The sequence below is a fragment of the Oculina patagonica genome, chromosome 12, assembly GCF_052425735.1.
Source record: "Oculina patagonica isolate OP01 chromosome 12, crgOcupat, whole genome shotgun sequence".
NCBI lineage: Eukaryota > Metazoa > Cnidaria > Anthozoa > Scleractinia > Oculinidae > Oculina > Oculina patagonica.
In genome coordinates, this window is record NC_135769.1 from 19,568,225 (window position 1) to 19,585,354 (window position 17,130).

At 40.8% G+C, this 17,130-nt stretch overlaps 2 protein-coding genes across 2 annotated transcripts; both read right to left on the reverse strand.

The window, feature by feature from the left end:
• Positions 1–3,561: 3,561 nt before the first annotated feature.
• Positions 3,562–11,477, reverse strand: LOC144631666 (uncharacterized). Its single transcript, XM_078490150.1, has 9 exons — positions 11,439–11,477; positions 9,161–9,290; positions 7,797–8,139; positions 7,650–7,691; positions 7,004–7,144; positions 6,507–6,653; positions 5,802–5,954; positions 4,744–4,913; positions 3,562–4,324 (listed from the first exon to the last, which is right to left on the reverse strand). The coding sequence occupies exons 2-9, from the start codon at positions 9,272–9,274 to the stop codon at positions 4,157–4,159; spliced, it is 1,278 nt and encodes a 425-aa protein (XP_078346276.1). The 5' UTR covers positions 9,275–9,290; positions 11,439–11,477; the 3' UTR covers positions 3,562–4,156.
• A 1,689-nt stretch (positions 11,478–13,166) lies between these two features.
• Positions 13,167–17,097, reverse strand: LOC144631668 (evolutionarily conserved signaling intermediate in Toll pathway, mitochondrial-like). Its single transcript, XM_078490151.1, has 3 exons — positions 16,131–17,097; positions 14,573–14,765; positions 13,167–13,399 (listed from the first exon to the last, which is right to left on the reverse strand). Exons 1-3 carry the CDS (start codon positions 16,980–16,982, stop codon positions 13,260–13,262), a joined length of 1,185 nt encoding a protein of 394 aa, XP_078346277.1. The 5' UTR covers positions 16,983–17,097; the 3' UTR covers positions 13,167–13,259.
• Positions 17,098–17,130: the final 33 nt, after the last annotated feature.

Consider the following 17,130-nt stretch of genomic DNA (forward strand, 5'->3'; position numbering starts at 1 on the left):
TTTCGAAAATTTGGGTCTACCTTGCGAGGTTGTCCTCTTTTCTGGAAATTTTAGAAAAAGCTACCATTTTACACTCAGCCTAAGTTCCTTTGTGCAGCTGAAAGCAGCTACATATGTTAAGGAAGCATTCTTGAAACTCCAAATAAAAAACTTAGGTGAACTCGGTTGTTTTTCGTTGCTGTTTTGCAGGCGGCAGCAAAGAAATGTACAAATATTTATAACGCGCGTACAGGCCACGCCATTGTTTTGCTCATTAAACTTTTTGGGTTGGCGACGTTTTCGTTGCTTGTAGTGTGCCTTTTGAAAGGTCCCTGTATTTGTGGCCACGATGTCATTCATGGCGTTTATTTTCAGTGCTCAGTGCACCGTAGAAATTTCCATATTAGACGCACTACCTGACCATATGCAAATTTTGTTTTGCCTTCCGTGCAGTCAACTGGAAAAGTTGGAAAATGCTGCTCCATTCGCCACTGGAATTTTCCGAAACTCAAACCAGAATTTTTGGTCGAATGGAAAGCGCCCTAGATTTCCGCAGGTTCCACGAAAACGTTTCCACAATGACCGCGCACTGGAATGGAGCGAACTTTGAGTTTTTTGACGTCATAATTGGTGTTTTTGATGGACTTGCGATCGAAGTGCACGTGCAAGTGCACGCCTCTAGGCTAATTAACATTTGGTGAGAATACTAAACCAGCGAATTGCAATTCTTAGGCTACGTTTACACGGGTCCGGACCGCAACCGTTTGGAACCGTACAGGACCAGAACGGCCTCTGTTTACACGGAACCGTTTGGAACCGATCCATGTGTTTACACGGGGCCGTTCCGGAACCGGTCCGGAACGGTTCCATAACTGGACCTGCAAAATAGTAGGTCCAGTTTTGGATTCGTCCCGGACCGGTTCAAGAACGGTCCCGTGTAAACAGAAGGCCTATGCGGTCCGCAAATCGGACCGGATCCGTTCCGGAGCGGTCCCGTGTAAACATAGCCTTATTATGAAAGCTTAACAAGCTATCAACGAACTAAAAGTGCTAATGATCTGATGATCATAACAAATATTTAGCTAGATTTTAAGCCGATTTTAACCGTTGCAAAATCCTTTCTTCCAACGTTGTATTGAGATTAATTAAACGCCCCCGACGTTTCTTTCAAACTTGGTTGGGTGTACGCGGCGTTTATTTGCAGCCGGCGTTTAATTAACTAAGACCCCGTTTACACGGGTCCGGACAAAGTTTTGCACGGACAAAAACTTGCACGGTTCCACCTTGCGTTTACACGGGACCGGCGGAACTGGACGAATTTTTGAACGGCTAAGTGTGCAAGTTTGGGACCTGAAAAAAGCAGGTCAAATTTTTGACCGGCACGGTTCCATATTTCGTACGGACTCGTGTAAACACCCGAACCGTGCAACTTTTTGCACAGATAGCGCGGTTAAGGCCTGGAATCTAGTTATATTTTGTCTGGCTGCTTAGCAAAAATGAAATATTTTGTTGCATTATGCCCCTATTTTGTTACATTTTGTTTTAAAAATTTAAAAATTTGACGCAAAAGAAACCCAGAAAGCAGTTCACAGATATGAGAAGACGAGCGGCGGCAGCCTGCATCGCTATTTTGGCGGGATTAGCTGGGCTTTTGTCGAACACGTTGCTGCAAATGGCCATTGTTTCCCATCTTCATCGATCGAGGCAACGTACACGATTGAATTTCTTGGTCAGTATAACTACATTAAGCAACAAATTTATTTCTTCATCAGACCACGTAAAGTTCTTGTCTGCCGCTTCTGCCGCCATGTTTGATTTGCCGCGTGCTGCATTAGCTGCAACATGATTGGCTTAAAACATTAGCGATAACCAATCACAACAGACACGTAAAAAAGCCATTCAAATGCCGCGACTGGTCTAAAATTTGTACGGTTCCGTGTAAACACCACTGCAATCTGTAACAAAATTTGCACGGATCCATGTAAACAGGCGGTCCAGGTACAAAATTCGTCCGTGCAAAAATTTGTCCGGACCCGTGTAAACGGGGCCTAAATGGACTGTAATTTTCTGTCAATTTTTCAGATTGATTTACTGTTACCGATCTCCGAAACCAAAGGGCAGTTTGTCAAGGCGGGGCTATTTTTGCCCCGAAAAAATGTGTCCCTGGGTCTCCAAAGTTGATAATTACCCAAAGGCACATTATTGCGGATTCATGACTTGTTTATGTTGCAATCAAGATTGGTGACAAAAGGGACATTTATTCCAATTTAATGGCAATTAAAAAGCTAAGCCTTAAGGCATACACACAATCAAAGCCATAAGGACTGAATCTGTGAAAGAGTGGAACACTCCATGAACATATCACCATAAACGGTAAATGAACAATAGAAGAGCATGCAAGTAAAGGTTATGGGTACAAAGTTTTAAGTTCATAAACGCATACCCTTAGTTTGCAAAATGCTAGATGATGACGAGCAACGCGTGGAAATGGAAAAAATTATAGACTGTTATCTCGATAGGCCATCGAAATTGCCTGCCTTGTATCTTTGCTTTTGTTGAGGCCGCAGGCAGCCATCGAGAAATTGCTTTCCATAGATAACAAACCCATCAAATCGACAAAACAGAACACAACCAACAAAAGGTAAGTGAACTATTTTCATCTCGCTTTCAATAGATAACACTTCGGGATCAGTAGTGATGACGCATTACTATTGAGTGACGTTTTCATCACCCACAGCGAAAAGTATTCCCTTGAGAAATTTAAATATTTCCTTGAGGAATTAAAAACAGTCCCTTGAGAAATTACACGAAGAATGTGGTATGGGGAGTGAGTTCTTTCCCCACTATTGTTACTATTTTACTTTAACAAGCAAAATAGTCGAAAAAAGTGCTACGGAGACTAGAATGAAGAATGGGCGAATGGTCGAAAAACTCATTCTCGTTCCTCGGCCGCTTGTCCCTCTTAGCCAGCTGGGCCTGGGGCACGAGGAACAAGTGGCTCTGCTGTGGCTCTGGAGACACATGATTTCATTGGTTAGATTTTTAACAAAGAAAATTTTAATCTATCCAACCAAATCATCCGTAGCAAAATCTCTTACAACAAAGGTCGATTTTAAAACAGTTGATTTGTTTTTCTAAATTTAAATTTCCTTTGTTGAAGATATAGCCAATCACATCATCTGTCCCCTGAGTCACTTGTTTCTCGTGCCTCAGGTCCAGCCGGCTAAGAGGGAGAAGTGGCTATGGGGGACGAGAATGTCGAATGACTAGGAATGGCTCTTGAATGGCTCCAACTCCATATTTCTCCAAATGCACTGGGAACGAGTTAGCTATAAATAGCACTCCGGTTGGCCTACTATTCACTTCGGTTACGGTTAGCTTTTTATATTTGTGACGGTTCCACGATATTTTCTTAAAACTAGGAATTTCAATGTGAAAGTGAGTGCTGGTTTTGAAACTGGAAGATATTTACTAGATTTAGCTGGATTTAGTTTACAGATCGTAACCAACCAAACTTGTTACCTTAGAATATTTATTCACTTACAATTACATTGACACCGTGAAACATGCGTCTTACATATACTGCTACTATAATGCAATATCCAACAGCCAAACAAAGTTTTTATTTTAAGCAAATGAAAGATCATCGCAGTAATGTACTCAACTTACAAACAGTTGAGAAAAGCAAGCCTGAAAGAAAAAAGAAAAAAAGTAGTACATTACTGCGATGATCTTTCATTTGCTTAAAATGTATATCCGCAGTACAAATATATGAATTTGATATATTCATTTCATATCTTCTCCATCCACGGGTATATTACGAACTCACAAGTGACCAGCTCCCAGTTGGCTTGATAGCTCAGTTGGTTAGAGCGCTGCACTAGTATCGCAGAGGCCATGGGTTCGATTCCCGTTCAATCCTGAATGTTTTTTTAAGTTGAGTACATTACTGCGATGATCTTTCATTTGCTTAAAATGCATATGCCCAGTACAAATATATGAATTTCATAGATTCATTTCATAAAGTTTTTATTGTTTGCCGCAACCCCCCCAAAAAATAATTCCTGCACGCATTGCGTGCCTATGTTCTCAACTTCGTCGTAAAACCATTAAAATATCTGCATGTCAGTTTCTTTAACTTAAAGTGGCACTTAAGTAACAACGCCGCGTAGGCTGGCTACTGCGTGACAGTCACTATGATTGACTTGGTTGTAGTGCCATGACTGTTTTTAGCCGTGCAGCTGTAAATACCAGCGTCGGCTTGCGTGACTCCCGTGATGCGGAGCTGCAGTTGTAAGGCGCCTGGCAAGTTCGGAGGGCTGTTTGGAAGTTTACTAAGGATCACCTTAAAAATACGATCAAAACATATAATCATTTTAATTTGTGAAGCATAAACAGAGTAGTAACTATATAAAACAAATCAGGTGAAAGGTAATGTTTGCGTCAAGCCATGTGGCCCATACCGCCGGAATCTATCCCGGTTTCTGTAGCATTGAGCGATGAGGAGTATTTCTACTCCCACCTGGATGGGTTGCTAGTCCATCGCAGGGTTTTCTCTCAGCATTTAATACTCGCTGGTATCCGTTTAATATGCACCTGGGTGGGGAGAGGCACTGTGGAGCAAAGAGTCTTGCCCAAGAACACAACACAATGATCCCAGCCGGGGCTCGAACCCGGACCGCTCGACCCGAAGTCCAAATCAACAACAACGAATAGTTAAATACAACTGTGGCATATAAAGTACAACAGTTCCAAGAAACAAACCTTAGTTTTTGCTGCTGTTGTAATTATCTGCTGACCATAACTCCACGTCATAGTGGGCACAGGCATGGCAACCACGTGACAGTCAATTATGACGTTATCACCAACGCGATACACGTGACTTATGGTGTGTTTACCGTTGACCAGAAACTGAACCGCCATCAATGGCTTAGCTGTGTTAAGAAAACAGACTGGTTGTCATGATCAGGCCCTCTCTTTGAGTATTTATTTCGCATTATAACCTCAAGCTACCTCAGGCTCGGGAGACTGGGAAACCAATCGCCACGCCATCGACGTATAACTAAGGCGGGGGTAAACGCGAATTTGAGTGAAATTTAAGGAGGTTTAAAGAAGGGCTAGAAGAAAGAAAATTATTTTTGGAATGCCACCAAACAGTTTACTTCCCCACGCAAGAGCACCCCAGGTTGTCATGATCAGGGGACTGTTTTGGTGTCGATCTACAAAGTTTTAACTTCAAATTTTAATTTTAAAACTACATTAAAACGTCAGTATTTCTTAGTTCTCTAATTTTTACAAATCCTTTGAGAAAAACTGCTTCCTCCAAAACATCCCCAAAATTCATCTAAAAATTTACACTGAAACCACCTCAAGACATAAAGTTATGAGACGAGCAGAGAGTTTTTGCGTTATTTGAAATGTGAACGAGATATTCCAATGCCAGTGAACCCATGTTAATATGTTTATCTCCGCCTTAAATATCGTATCTTAACAAGTCAACTACAAATTACACCATCAGTGAACAGATAAGGAGGCGAAGGTGGCGTTGGATAGGGAATGTATTGTGCATGGACCACCAACAGAATCTGCACATTGCGCTAACCTGGGCACCGGAGGGAAGGAGGAGCAGGGGGCGTCCTAGGGAAACATGGAGGAGAACAGTGGAAGGTGAGAGGCCGAAGATGGGTTTTGATACCTAGGCAGAGGCAGTCAACGTTGCGGAAGACAGAGTGGAGTGGAGGGAACTAATCAATGGCCCTACTCTCCCAGAGGAGACTTAGGATTCAGATGATGATGATGACAAAATAAGTAGAAAGACTCACACTCGCTGTTAAGGTTGTGCGAGATGTAGGCACCAAAATGAGCGTTCCGCACGATGCAATAGTATTTCCCAGCGTAGGCGTATGTAACATTCGTGATTGACAGGTCGCCATTGTCATGAAGTGTCAGACGAGAGTTAGCGGTTTGCTTCGCACCTGATGACAGGATAGGAATGAACAGTATCAATCAATCAAAATACTTCAATGTGATTGGTTAATTAGAGCGATTGCACTTGAGTCTCGAATGTACTTCGCATTTGCTTTGGTTTTGAATTTCTACGCCTTGAGATTGGTTTGAAAAACTCGCGCCACCTTTCTAAGCCAACCAAACGAAAAACTAAAACCAAAACCATGGTGAGTCACTCTTCCCGCGCTTCGTCCCAAATGCATGTACTTGCTTCTAGTTTTTATTGGCTTTGCATCACTATGCTTAGTGATTGGTTTAAAGAACTCGCACCAATTACTTAGGCAATCAGAAGTAAAACTAAAAGCAATCGTGGCTTGCTCGCACGTTCTCCCGCGCTTCGCGCCGGCTTCATGTAATTACTTCAACTTTTGATTGGTTCACTGGATTGTCCGTGCCTTTTGACATTGGCCAGAGTGATAAGTTTGGTTTTGGTTTTAAGACACTCAATTGAAAACCGCTCTAAGATACTCCATTGAAAACCACTCTATAGGGCAACTGGAGAGGCAAATGTTCTGACTAACCATTTAGTTGTTTTATGGCGATAAGCTTGTTGTTGACTTGCCATTTTACGATGACTGGACCAGAAGCACTGTAGCGGCAAGGGAGGGTAACAGCCTGGAAGAACATCACCGTGTAATTTTTTGAAGGGCTCAAAATCTTCGGAACATCTGCAAAACAATAATCAGAAACTTTGGCTTAAACCACAATTCGTACAAAGTCTGAAATACTTGAAAAAGTATAAAAATCTCAATCATTGGAAAAATTGTGAAACAATTTTTAAATAAAAAATTTTAAAAATTGTTTTTAAAAAGATTTGAATTTTGTATAAAAATGAGTGCGACGTCTGTAGTTTCCTAGATATTAATTCTATTTACTGATATGGGGGATTGGGATGGTGGTGGAAAATATTGGAGGAGGGAAATTGCCATTTGATTCTTTGATGCAAGTAGGTTTGTGAATTTAGTGGTGCGTCTCGCGTCCCTTGATAATAAAGTTATTATGCTATTATTGTCTTTACCTGGCTCACAAAGACGGAAATCCTTCGAAGACACTTTATAACCAGGCGGACACTTGCATTTATAGCTACCATGAGTGTTCACACAACCTTGTTTCCACTGGCATAGCTGTTTATCTTTATGCACGACACACTCGTTAATGTCTGAAAAAAAAAAGGTTATTCCATGCATGTTTGTTAGCCAAACGGCACATAACGTTGTATTTGGTTTTTAGTGTTGTATACTATTTTTTATACCATGCCATAGAAAATACAGCCAATCAGAATACAGGAAAGCCGTTGTATATTCGACGGTATTCAACCCAACCTTCCCATAGTGCGCTGCGACTGTATTCTTCACGAAATTTAGTAAGCGTATTTTCTATGGCATGGTATAAAATAGTTACACGACACTTTCTCGTGGTATACTATGGAATATCCCACTTGTCACTTGTATTTTCTTGGCATACACACTCGCCTAAAGGCTCGTGTGTATACCGAGAAAATACAAGTGACTCGTGGGATATTCCATAGTATACCACTCGAAAGCGTTGCATAACTAGTATGGTTTTACCTTCTCTTAGCTTACGTGAGTTATTTCTTGCACAATTATTATATCTGTAATATCTTGATCACTGTACAGTAATTTTGTGGGGGCTATGCTGCTTACCTTGGTCGCAATTGTAACCTTGAAAACCAGGATTCGGGCAATCTGCGGAGCAAAATAGTAAAGCGATCAGATACGAAAAATAAAGCTAAGCTGACATTATGAACAAAAAAGAACAAAACAAAGTAGGTAAAGAAGTGTTTGTAATACATGGTTTGCCCTGCATCAGGAAAAAAGTGGAGGGATGTCTTCCTATTTCCACAGTTATTCTGCCAGACCATGGCCTCAGATTTCGAGGTATGGTGCATATCTTTCGTTTATACGAAGCAAGTCCTTGACATGATAATATTGCGCCATTGAACTTGGCCAGTATTTGTCCTGTGCCATCTTGTTCTGTTTGGAACTGGACGTCAACGTTTTGCTGCACGGCGCCATTGTAAGAGAATCCGTTGGTTTTCACCCATCCTGGACCAATGAACACGTAGATTACTTTAATGCTCCCTGGCTTGCAGTAATACGGGAACTGTACGTTTGCACTTAATCGTCTTAGTTGCTGTGGTAAAAAATATGCGATAACAGAAACGAAGTTAAAAAGACGAGACAAACATAGAAAGCCTGTGTATGGTTCAAACGATACCTTGATTGAATTGACTTATCGTGGTGGTGTGACCGAACTTCAACCAAATCTCGGACACAAAAGTCTTTCCAAAATATGGCCTCCTCCTCCCGCCCTCTTTAAAGGGACTGTGTCACGGCTTTGTGACTTTATTTATTTTATCAAGTTTTTCCAAATGCTCGGTATGAAATTTAATGTTTACAAGAAATTATCTCTATGGATTTAGCTTCATTGCAAACAAATGTGTCTCCTGGGCGTTACAAATTAAATTTATAAGCAAACGAGATTAACTTTGAAAACTGTTTAGCCCACCAATATTTTAAAAACCCATATCGCAATCTGTTACAATTTTTGTCAATTTTGGCCATCCGTACCTTATTTTGTATTTGCTGTGTCATTGAAGTGATCCTTCGCTGTTTTAAAAAGTTATTTTTTCTATATTTTTTCCGGAATTGATCGTCATTTCCCAAGCCTAATTTTGGCTACAAACCGTGACGCAGATGCCATAGCTTACTCTGGTTGACCATTTTCACCGGGAAACCCTGAGTTGGTTCATTGTTTGGGCAAATTGTCAGCAAAACGAAAGAAACTCCCGAATGAAATTCGGTGCGTTCCATTTACCAGAATTTACTTGGAGCACCATATACATCCCAACCGAAATTTTCGGCATTTATACAGTAAAATAATCCAAGATCTTTTAACTTTGTTCTTCCTTTGACGACTGTGGAGTTTATCTTGTTTCATATCATTACTGATGTTCCAAGGCCTTTCATTTTGTTGCAATGACTGATCAACAACGCTCCGTGATTTACAATAAAAATAGCAATAGGTATTCCAATATTACAGATGTTAAGCACCTCGATCCCACCCACCTCTCCGCCGCCTCGAAAATAAGAGCAAGAAAAACAGATAAAAAGAATAACAGGTATATCTAGATGTCATGACTCTAAATCCTTACCGCGCATTTTGCTTTCTGCCATCCTTCCAGACTAGGCCTTAGAAATGGATCTCCAAACACATTCACTGAGCATTGCAGCATAGCAAAAACCAAGAGCATCGTAGCCGAAAACATTGTGTCAAGCGTTTCTCTGAAATTCGAAAAATGCGTTCATGAAATCCAGATTGAAAAGTTAAAAAACAATTGTCCTGGACAATCAAGGCCTCTCTTTTCACAGAGAAAAACGCTGTGGGGATCAAAAAGGCGAAAAATTAACGGCTCTACCTTGGAAACTTGCTTTTGCAGCGAGCTTCGCAGTCATTCAAATGTGTCCACTGCCCTAATAAGCTACGCACTTATTGGAATGAAAATTTGTAACACTTTCAAAATTGTAAATGCTTGTGTAACAAAGACTCTTTATGGCACATTAAGATGCCTCTTTAGAACTGAAGATTTTATCAAAGCTCTCAAGAGCTAAATGGTTGCCTGCGACTGATAAAATGTGTCTTGATTTTTCACTAAGTGTTATTTTAAAAACTTTCGTGCGCGCTCAAGTTAGTACTCTGATAGGATCACTATCCGCGACCCTTCGCAATATTTACCTGATTTACCAGTGCATGTGCCGGATTTCAAACCTTTGTTTCTGCTAGTTGTTGTAGTGCTAGTGCTAGTTTTAGGTCAGTTAAGTCAGTTACACGCATCGTCTTTTAAAAACAAAGCAAGTAATGCCACCTTTATCATAATCGTTTGACTGAGTGCTGCGATAATTATCTGTTTATATCTGCTTTTGCGACACGCACACCACAGTTATATTGCTATATGCCCTATATAAAAGAAATAAAACGTGCGGCACGATATACGTAGCATGAAAAAACTTCCCTCGTATTTCTTATGCTTTTGGTTATGATTCATCTATTTCCTTTTCGAAATAAAACGAGAGAAAGACCAGCAAGCCTATCCAGGAAAGACTAATTGGGCTCAATTTCGGAAGACTAAGAGCAGTCAACTTTTTTCCATAGTCCGTCAAGAAAGAAGAAAAGATATTTCGTGCTGTCATTTTCCCACTAGTTTTTTTTCTCTTCTCGCGAGACGAACTGAAGGGGAATAAGCGGGACTACTTGTCACGGGAAAGGGGGTATGGGGAGGAAGACCGAAGACAAAGGAGCAACACACCCAAATTTTTACTTTTCACAAGATACGTCAGTGCTTAGTAATGTGTTTTCTTCCCCCTTCCCTTATAGGCCTTTTCAAACATGTCATCAAGTGTGTCGTGCTAAAAAGGCAAAGCAAGTGTAAAAGGTTTTCTTCTGCCGACATTCTTCTGCGCCTTTGCGGTAGCTGGTAGCGACTAAGATCGCTAGAATTTTTTACTACGTTTTTACCACGCCTAAATGTTAAAATGACTGCCTTACTGCCCTCGACTTAAAACTTATATTTTTTTGCGCATTTGAAGAAACGGCGCATTGTTGAAATAATAATAGCTTTTTGATTTTATTTATTGTTTATTATCATGCCAGAAATAGTCAACACGCCAAGATCTTTCACACACACACACACACACAAGCAAATACAAAATGGATTTCAGTATTTTCCTCTCATTTTCCCTTGTTCAATGCTGTTTCACAGGCCTACCAAATAATTAAGCATATATTTTGGAGCAAAAAATGTAACTGATATAGAACAGGGGGCTCAAAAAATAGGCGCCATTAGTCATTTAAAAAAAAAGCAAACTGGGGATACAAGCTTAAGTCGGCAAATAGCTCTCCTCAGGACCGTAGCCCGCGCCTTGAGGCAAACCGAGGCACTTGCCTTGGTCATTTTCCCCTTTTTTGTTGTTTTTCTTTTTTGCAGGGGGAAAGTAAAAAAAAACTGGGAAAAGAATTTAACCATGGACATTGCCTCAGATTTTTGTGTATGAGGCGTTTACCGACGATAGTAGTTAGATCAAAATACCCCCAAGAGCGAAAGAGTTTTCTATCTGGACTAAAAGTAAAGTCTGTCTCCGAGCCATGAGGCCCATACAGCCGGAGCTTATCCCGGTTTCCGTAGCATTAAGCGACTAGGAGTATTGCTACTCCCCCCTGGATGGGATGCTAGTCCATCGCAGGGTTACCCCCCAGCAGTAAATTCGCCGGTACCCATTTATACACCTGGGTGGAGAGAGGCACTGTGAGAGTTAAGTGTCTTGCCCAAGAACACAACGCAGCGCCCCGGCCAGGCCTCGAACCCGGGCCGTTCGACTCGGAGTCGCGCTAACCATTAGGCCACCGCGCCCCCCACTTCTATCTGGACTACTCACCTGTTATAAGCTAGCGGTTCCAATGCGGCACTGTTTAGAGCGAAGAACACTTCGTATATGAACAAAATGTTGACTTGAATCTCAGTTGAATACACGTACGAATGAAAGCTCCACCTTTACTCAAACAAGCCATCAAATTTGTCTTAATGTTAAAAAAGGAGCTAGGCAGCTGTTTAACTTTTCATTCTGCTATCAAGCCCTTCATCAGGCTAATGGTTTCTAATTGATTGACTGAATAAAAGCAAATAACATTAAGGAAACTGTTATAGATTTATCATAAGGCAGGTGCACAAGCAATTGGACACGAAATAGCCCCTACAAGGCTAACAAAGCTTAACCAAACGCTCAAAAACACAATGCGTAACCCAACACGTAATTATACCTTTTAAAAAAATAAACACTTTCATGACAACATCGCATTACCGGGGACATTTTAGGCAGACAACTTAAGACTTATAAGACCTTATATGCTCTCGTTAAAACCGTACAAAAGCGCCTATAAAAAACCTGAATGGTGACTCAACGGTTTTAGCAGGAACAGCATTCCGAACCAAGTACTCAGATACTTCAGATAGAATTTACATTTGTATATTTCTTCGTGTGCAGCCCTAAACGAGATCACTATGGCTAAAAATATTGGCATTTTGCCCGGAGCACCCCAAGTAAGACCAAAAGCCTAAAATTTACACCCGTAAGCGAGATGACGAGCATCCCCGCCCCTTTGACACGCAAGTCCCCCCCCCCTTCCCCCCCACCCGTGACAGTCGCATTGCGATCGATTCAGATGCAGGTAGCGTTTTGGATTTTTTTTGTGTGTAAAGCAACCCGGCCAAGAATTTTAATTTGTTCATGTATAGTTCTTTGTAGAAATAAAACCTTCTAGCACTCGCTTGCCGAGGAGGAAAACAAAGCCTAAATATTGGAAGGGTCGTGGATAGCGATTATATTCTTAGTTTTTTTGGTATCTTTTAGGGTTCAAAAAAAGCTTGAGCCACACCCAGATTGGTCTCTTTTAAGGGTTCTTTTCAAAATTTCCGACAAGCTAGAGTTGTCTTGCACATTTAACTTTGAACAGCCCCTGTTGTCCTTCTAAGACTCTTGATTAATCACAATCTTTAAAATATTTTGCGAACTCGTTTCTAATATGATCTCAAAACTGATACTCCAGTCATTATGTCCGATTGTTCCCACAAGAACATTTTACCCTAATTGTGACCAGTTGGGGCTTCCTATTCGAGACCAAAATATACGATTTTATACCCTTAAATCTGTACCTCATTTAAAAACTTATCTTTTGAAATCTGAACACCTTTTGTGATGCGTGAACTTGAAGTTATACTTTTGCGACACTAATATTTGGGCTGTGTATTACTCATTTCATCATTTTAGAAAATTTGGTCGGAAATGTGCGGAAACTCGGGTACGGAAAAGAGAAAGAGAGATAGAGAGGGGCGAGGGAGCACCCAAGCCTTCTGAGGATTAGAAAACTGTGTCCCGATTGTTGTTGTTAATGTTGATAGATGGAAATGGTTTTATTTACCCCAAAAAATAAACAAGGGTTTGATACAGTGTTTATACGGAAAGGCTCCGCCGTAAGATGTCACAACTGAGAATAATGAAAACCTAAGAAAGATACAGTAAATACATCTAACACCAATGCGTAAAACATTCTGAAACATGTTTATTTTCTATAAGCCAACATTAATTTCTTGTCCCTTTCAATATGGAACACATTCGCTTTCCTGTAGCAATTTAATCTGGACACCAATGAAACGGACTAAAAATTCATTCAATAGGCAAATCATACATTTGTTCAAAAAGTTATTGTGGAGTTTGGCTGAGGTTAAAGATAACGCTAATGTTTGCTAACTGTGGGTTTTCACTCTGAAGATTTGTTATCCACGATCTAAGTAATTCTTCACTGGCATTGGCGTGGCTCATGCAAATTGCAACAACATTTCCTAAAAGGAACATGAAAATACAGTTAACTTTTATACTTCCAAAAGTTAAAGGTTAACTTTGCCAAGTGGCCCAAACTGTTGGGGGTAACATTAAAGTGGAGGGAAACAGGGGTCAGGAGCCCAGGAGAAGAGAGGGTGGGAGGGGTATGGGAGGTGGGAGAATAGAGGGCGGGTAGTGAGATTTCAATAGACTGTCCACAGCCTCTCGATTTTTCAACGCAAAAAAGCAGACAAAGTGCGAGCGCGCGGGGGGAGGGGGGTGGGAAGCGAGCGAAGGAAAAATATTTTTTTCTCTCCCCGCCTCCCACCCTCTTGCTTCTTCCGTTTTGCGCTGGCGTCCAGTTCTCTCGCCGTTCTCACCGCGCGCTCATCGATCGAAAAACACGAAAAAATAGAGGCCTGTGGACAATCTAGGATTTCAAAGGTTGCAGGTACTGAGAGAAATAATTTTGCAACATTTTGTAATACCGGTAGTTTGCAATAGAAATAAAACAGAGGCGGGAACCAGATGGGAGACATATAGGACCCCCTGTTTCCCCCATTCAAGGTGGTATTGCAGTGGTGGATCCAGGGGTGCTTAAAAAGCACGGTTGATAGACACTCTGTTCAAGAGTTCAATGTAACACATATAATTCATCTAGGCAGGGGGGACAGTTTTAAGGGGACTGACCATGTTACTTATGCTACTCCTTAAATATCAAAAGATACTCAAAACCGCATCAGCAGCAGGACTACTTACAAGTATCGTCAAAATGGATTTTTTGAGAATAAAAATGTTTTTCATCAGCTTATACCCATGTCCATTACTGCCCATGCCATCTTTCGGTGGCAAAATATTGCTTGGTTTTCCTGTACTAATAGTTAGCCCTCTCTAAAATGAACACCACCAGGACAGGCTCAACTGTCCATCTTATAGGGAGTTTAGTTACAGTAAAATGACTGAAAAATGGCAGGGGTGGCACTAACACCAGCTGTCTGTCTAGAGGTGCCCATTAGAAAAAAGTTGACTGTCTTAAGAATTCAAGGACTATTTATTTATTTTAAGGGAGAACATCTTTTTTCGTTTTTAGGCTAATTTTCAAGGACTTCTAAAGGCCTGTGCCAACCATAAGCAACTAACATTAAAATGAGAGTACAGCAATATGAAGAGGCATTTCAAGCTTGTAACCTTACCTTCCCCATTTTCCTCATCAAACTCTGCATCAGTTCTGAGAGTGAAGAAATGTCTTTGGAGTCGACGGACCCAGATGAAGAAAGGTCCCTCAACATACAGTGGTTTGTCTGACATGTAATTTTCCAACATTTTCTTCTGGTCCTCTGTCTGAGAACCAACTAAAAACTCTTGTACTTCACCACCAGAATTATCCTGTAAATATCAGAAATAAAATAATTTGTTTGAGTAAAAAAAATCTTTTAAATGGCATCCATGTACCTTCCAACTATTTCTTTTGGTTCCTTTCTGGCACCTGTGTTAGTGCAGACTTTGTGCGTTATTGCGGTTTTTAGTGAAATGCGCACTCTGAAATTTAAAATCCAACTAACGATTGCTTTTTTTTACTGCCGTCAATCATAATTATGGCGACTGCCAACGAAGAATGACAAACAGAAACAAACAAAATGGATCAAAATCTACCAATCACAACTGACAGACTTGGCCTTTTGATCTGGCTGAAGTGAATTTCTGTTTCCCAAGAGGACTGCTAAAATGATTGACGGCAGCAAAAAACGTAAACCAGGGGATCAAGGATTGAATTTCAGAGTTCACATTTCACTGAAAACTGCAATAAGAATTCAACTCACTCCAGGGCTCAAAATAACGGCCGGTCAACGGACAATGTTCGGTCAAGATGACAATTTGTCCAGAGAAAGTTTTGGTTTGATGGTCATTCTGACCTGTCACATACATGGCTTTTATCATGACAACATTTTACTGATGACCAGAAAAAATAAATAACATTTTTGATACAAATTTATATTTTAAGTGAACTTCAATTCTAACGACTTTTTGATTGACTTGTTGCTATCACATCTTGCAAGGGCATTAAGAAGCGATCTATTCAAGAAATTGCAGTCAAAACTGAAGAAATAGCAGGTCTTTTTATGCAAATAAGGACGATCTAACAAACAGCAGAAACAAGTGGGAGTTTAAAATTGCTATTTTCAATATTCTGACTGCAGGGCTGTAACTAGTAAGAGGCAACATGAGGCACTTGCCCAGTTGAACAAAATTGATTTACTTTCAAGAAATACTTTATAAAAAATGTATTAAAAAGTGTTTCAGAGCTTATAGATTTCTTAATTTTTTAGAGGGCATGCCCCCAGAACCTCCTAGTACGATCTTTCCTCCTCTCTGCCAAAGGTCTGGTTACGGCCCTGGACCGGTCACAAATGACATGTGACCGACTTAAAATCTGTTTGGATGGTCAACATGACTGGCAACTGTCTGAAAAATTATTTTGAGGCCTGCACTCTCAGTCAAGACCCACGGTCCCTGCTTGGGTAAATTCCCACAGGTGACATGGCCCCAAAGGGAGCGACAGCACATAAAATGAAATTGCGACAAACAATAATCTTCCTCGTCAAATTCTGACAAGTGACGAAAAGGCCTAGAATGACTGATGAAAAAGTGACGCTGGAAGGGTCTTACTGAATCCCTACTTTTCTAATGAGACGTAAGGATCACCTGAGCCTTAGGACTTTTCCAACAAGTTATTTAAACTTAAGGGATTACCTTGTAGATTGTAATAATCTGATCATCTTTGGTCATTCTAGCAAGAACAAGTTTGCTGAGTTCTGAATCACTTTCTGGCAGGATCTTTGGGTAAGGATTTGGAAACATTTCCTCGAGCTTCTGATACCAATAAACCAGCCGTTTACACTTTTGTAAAGGTTGACTTGCATGGCCAAAGATTTCATACAAAATGTCATAAGTGTCCTCATTAGGCAAGACCCAGTTGTCCTCCATAAGCGTCAAAATGTCCAAAGCAAGTATAGCTTGGGGGTGTTGCTTTGCCCAGATGGCATCAAACAGAGTTCTGTTCTCAAACCTACCCCTAGGAAATACATCTAGCATTTTGTTATATGTTTCAACGTCTTTCACAAGGCCAAATTCCTCCACATAGTGCATAGCTGCCTTTAAAAACTCCATGTGCCCTCTCCTAGTGCGGTCTTTGACAAGGAAATTGTCAATCACTCCAATAAAGTTTTCTTTTGTTTTTCCAAAAGAGACAGCTCTTTCAAATGAATGGACGTATTTGGATACAACCGCTTTAGAAATCTTTACTTCACCGGGATTGATTCTCAGATGGACGAGTTTAGTGCTTGCTGCATCTTCTGCCCTTATTTTAGCAAGTCTCTCTTCGTAATTTTTATCTTCCTTCAGCTCCTCCTCGGACTTACAGCGTAAACTTCCAGTGGAGCAAATCTGCCTTCTTCGCAAGCACGTCCAACTCATCTGAGGGGTGTAAAGCTTTGAAAGCTTGTGTCTGGAAGCAGCGAGAACGGAGTCATTACAGACCTTCCTCGCTACCATTGCCAAATTCCATGCACGATACATCTTTCTGTTGAAGCTAAATGTCGACATTTAACCGATAAAACTTTCAACTCGGCAGAATGAGATGGCTAAAAGCCTCAAACATTCCGGTCTTCTGTGCTCCTCCGTCCGCCATCTTGAATCTTTGTGACCCAAAATTTCCCTGTAGGTGGAGGGTAAGAAACGCCTTGTGGTCTTG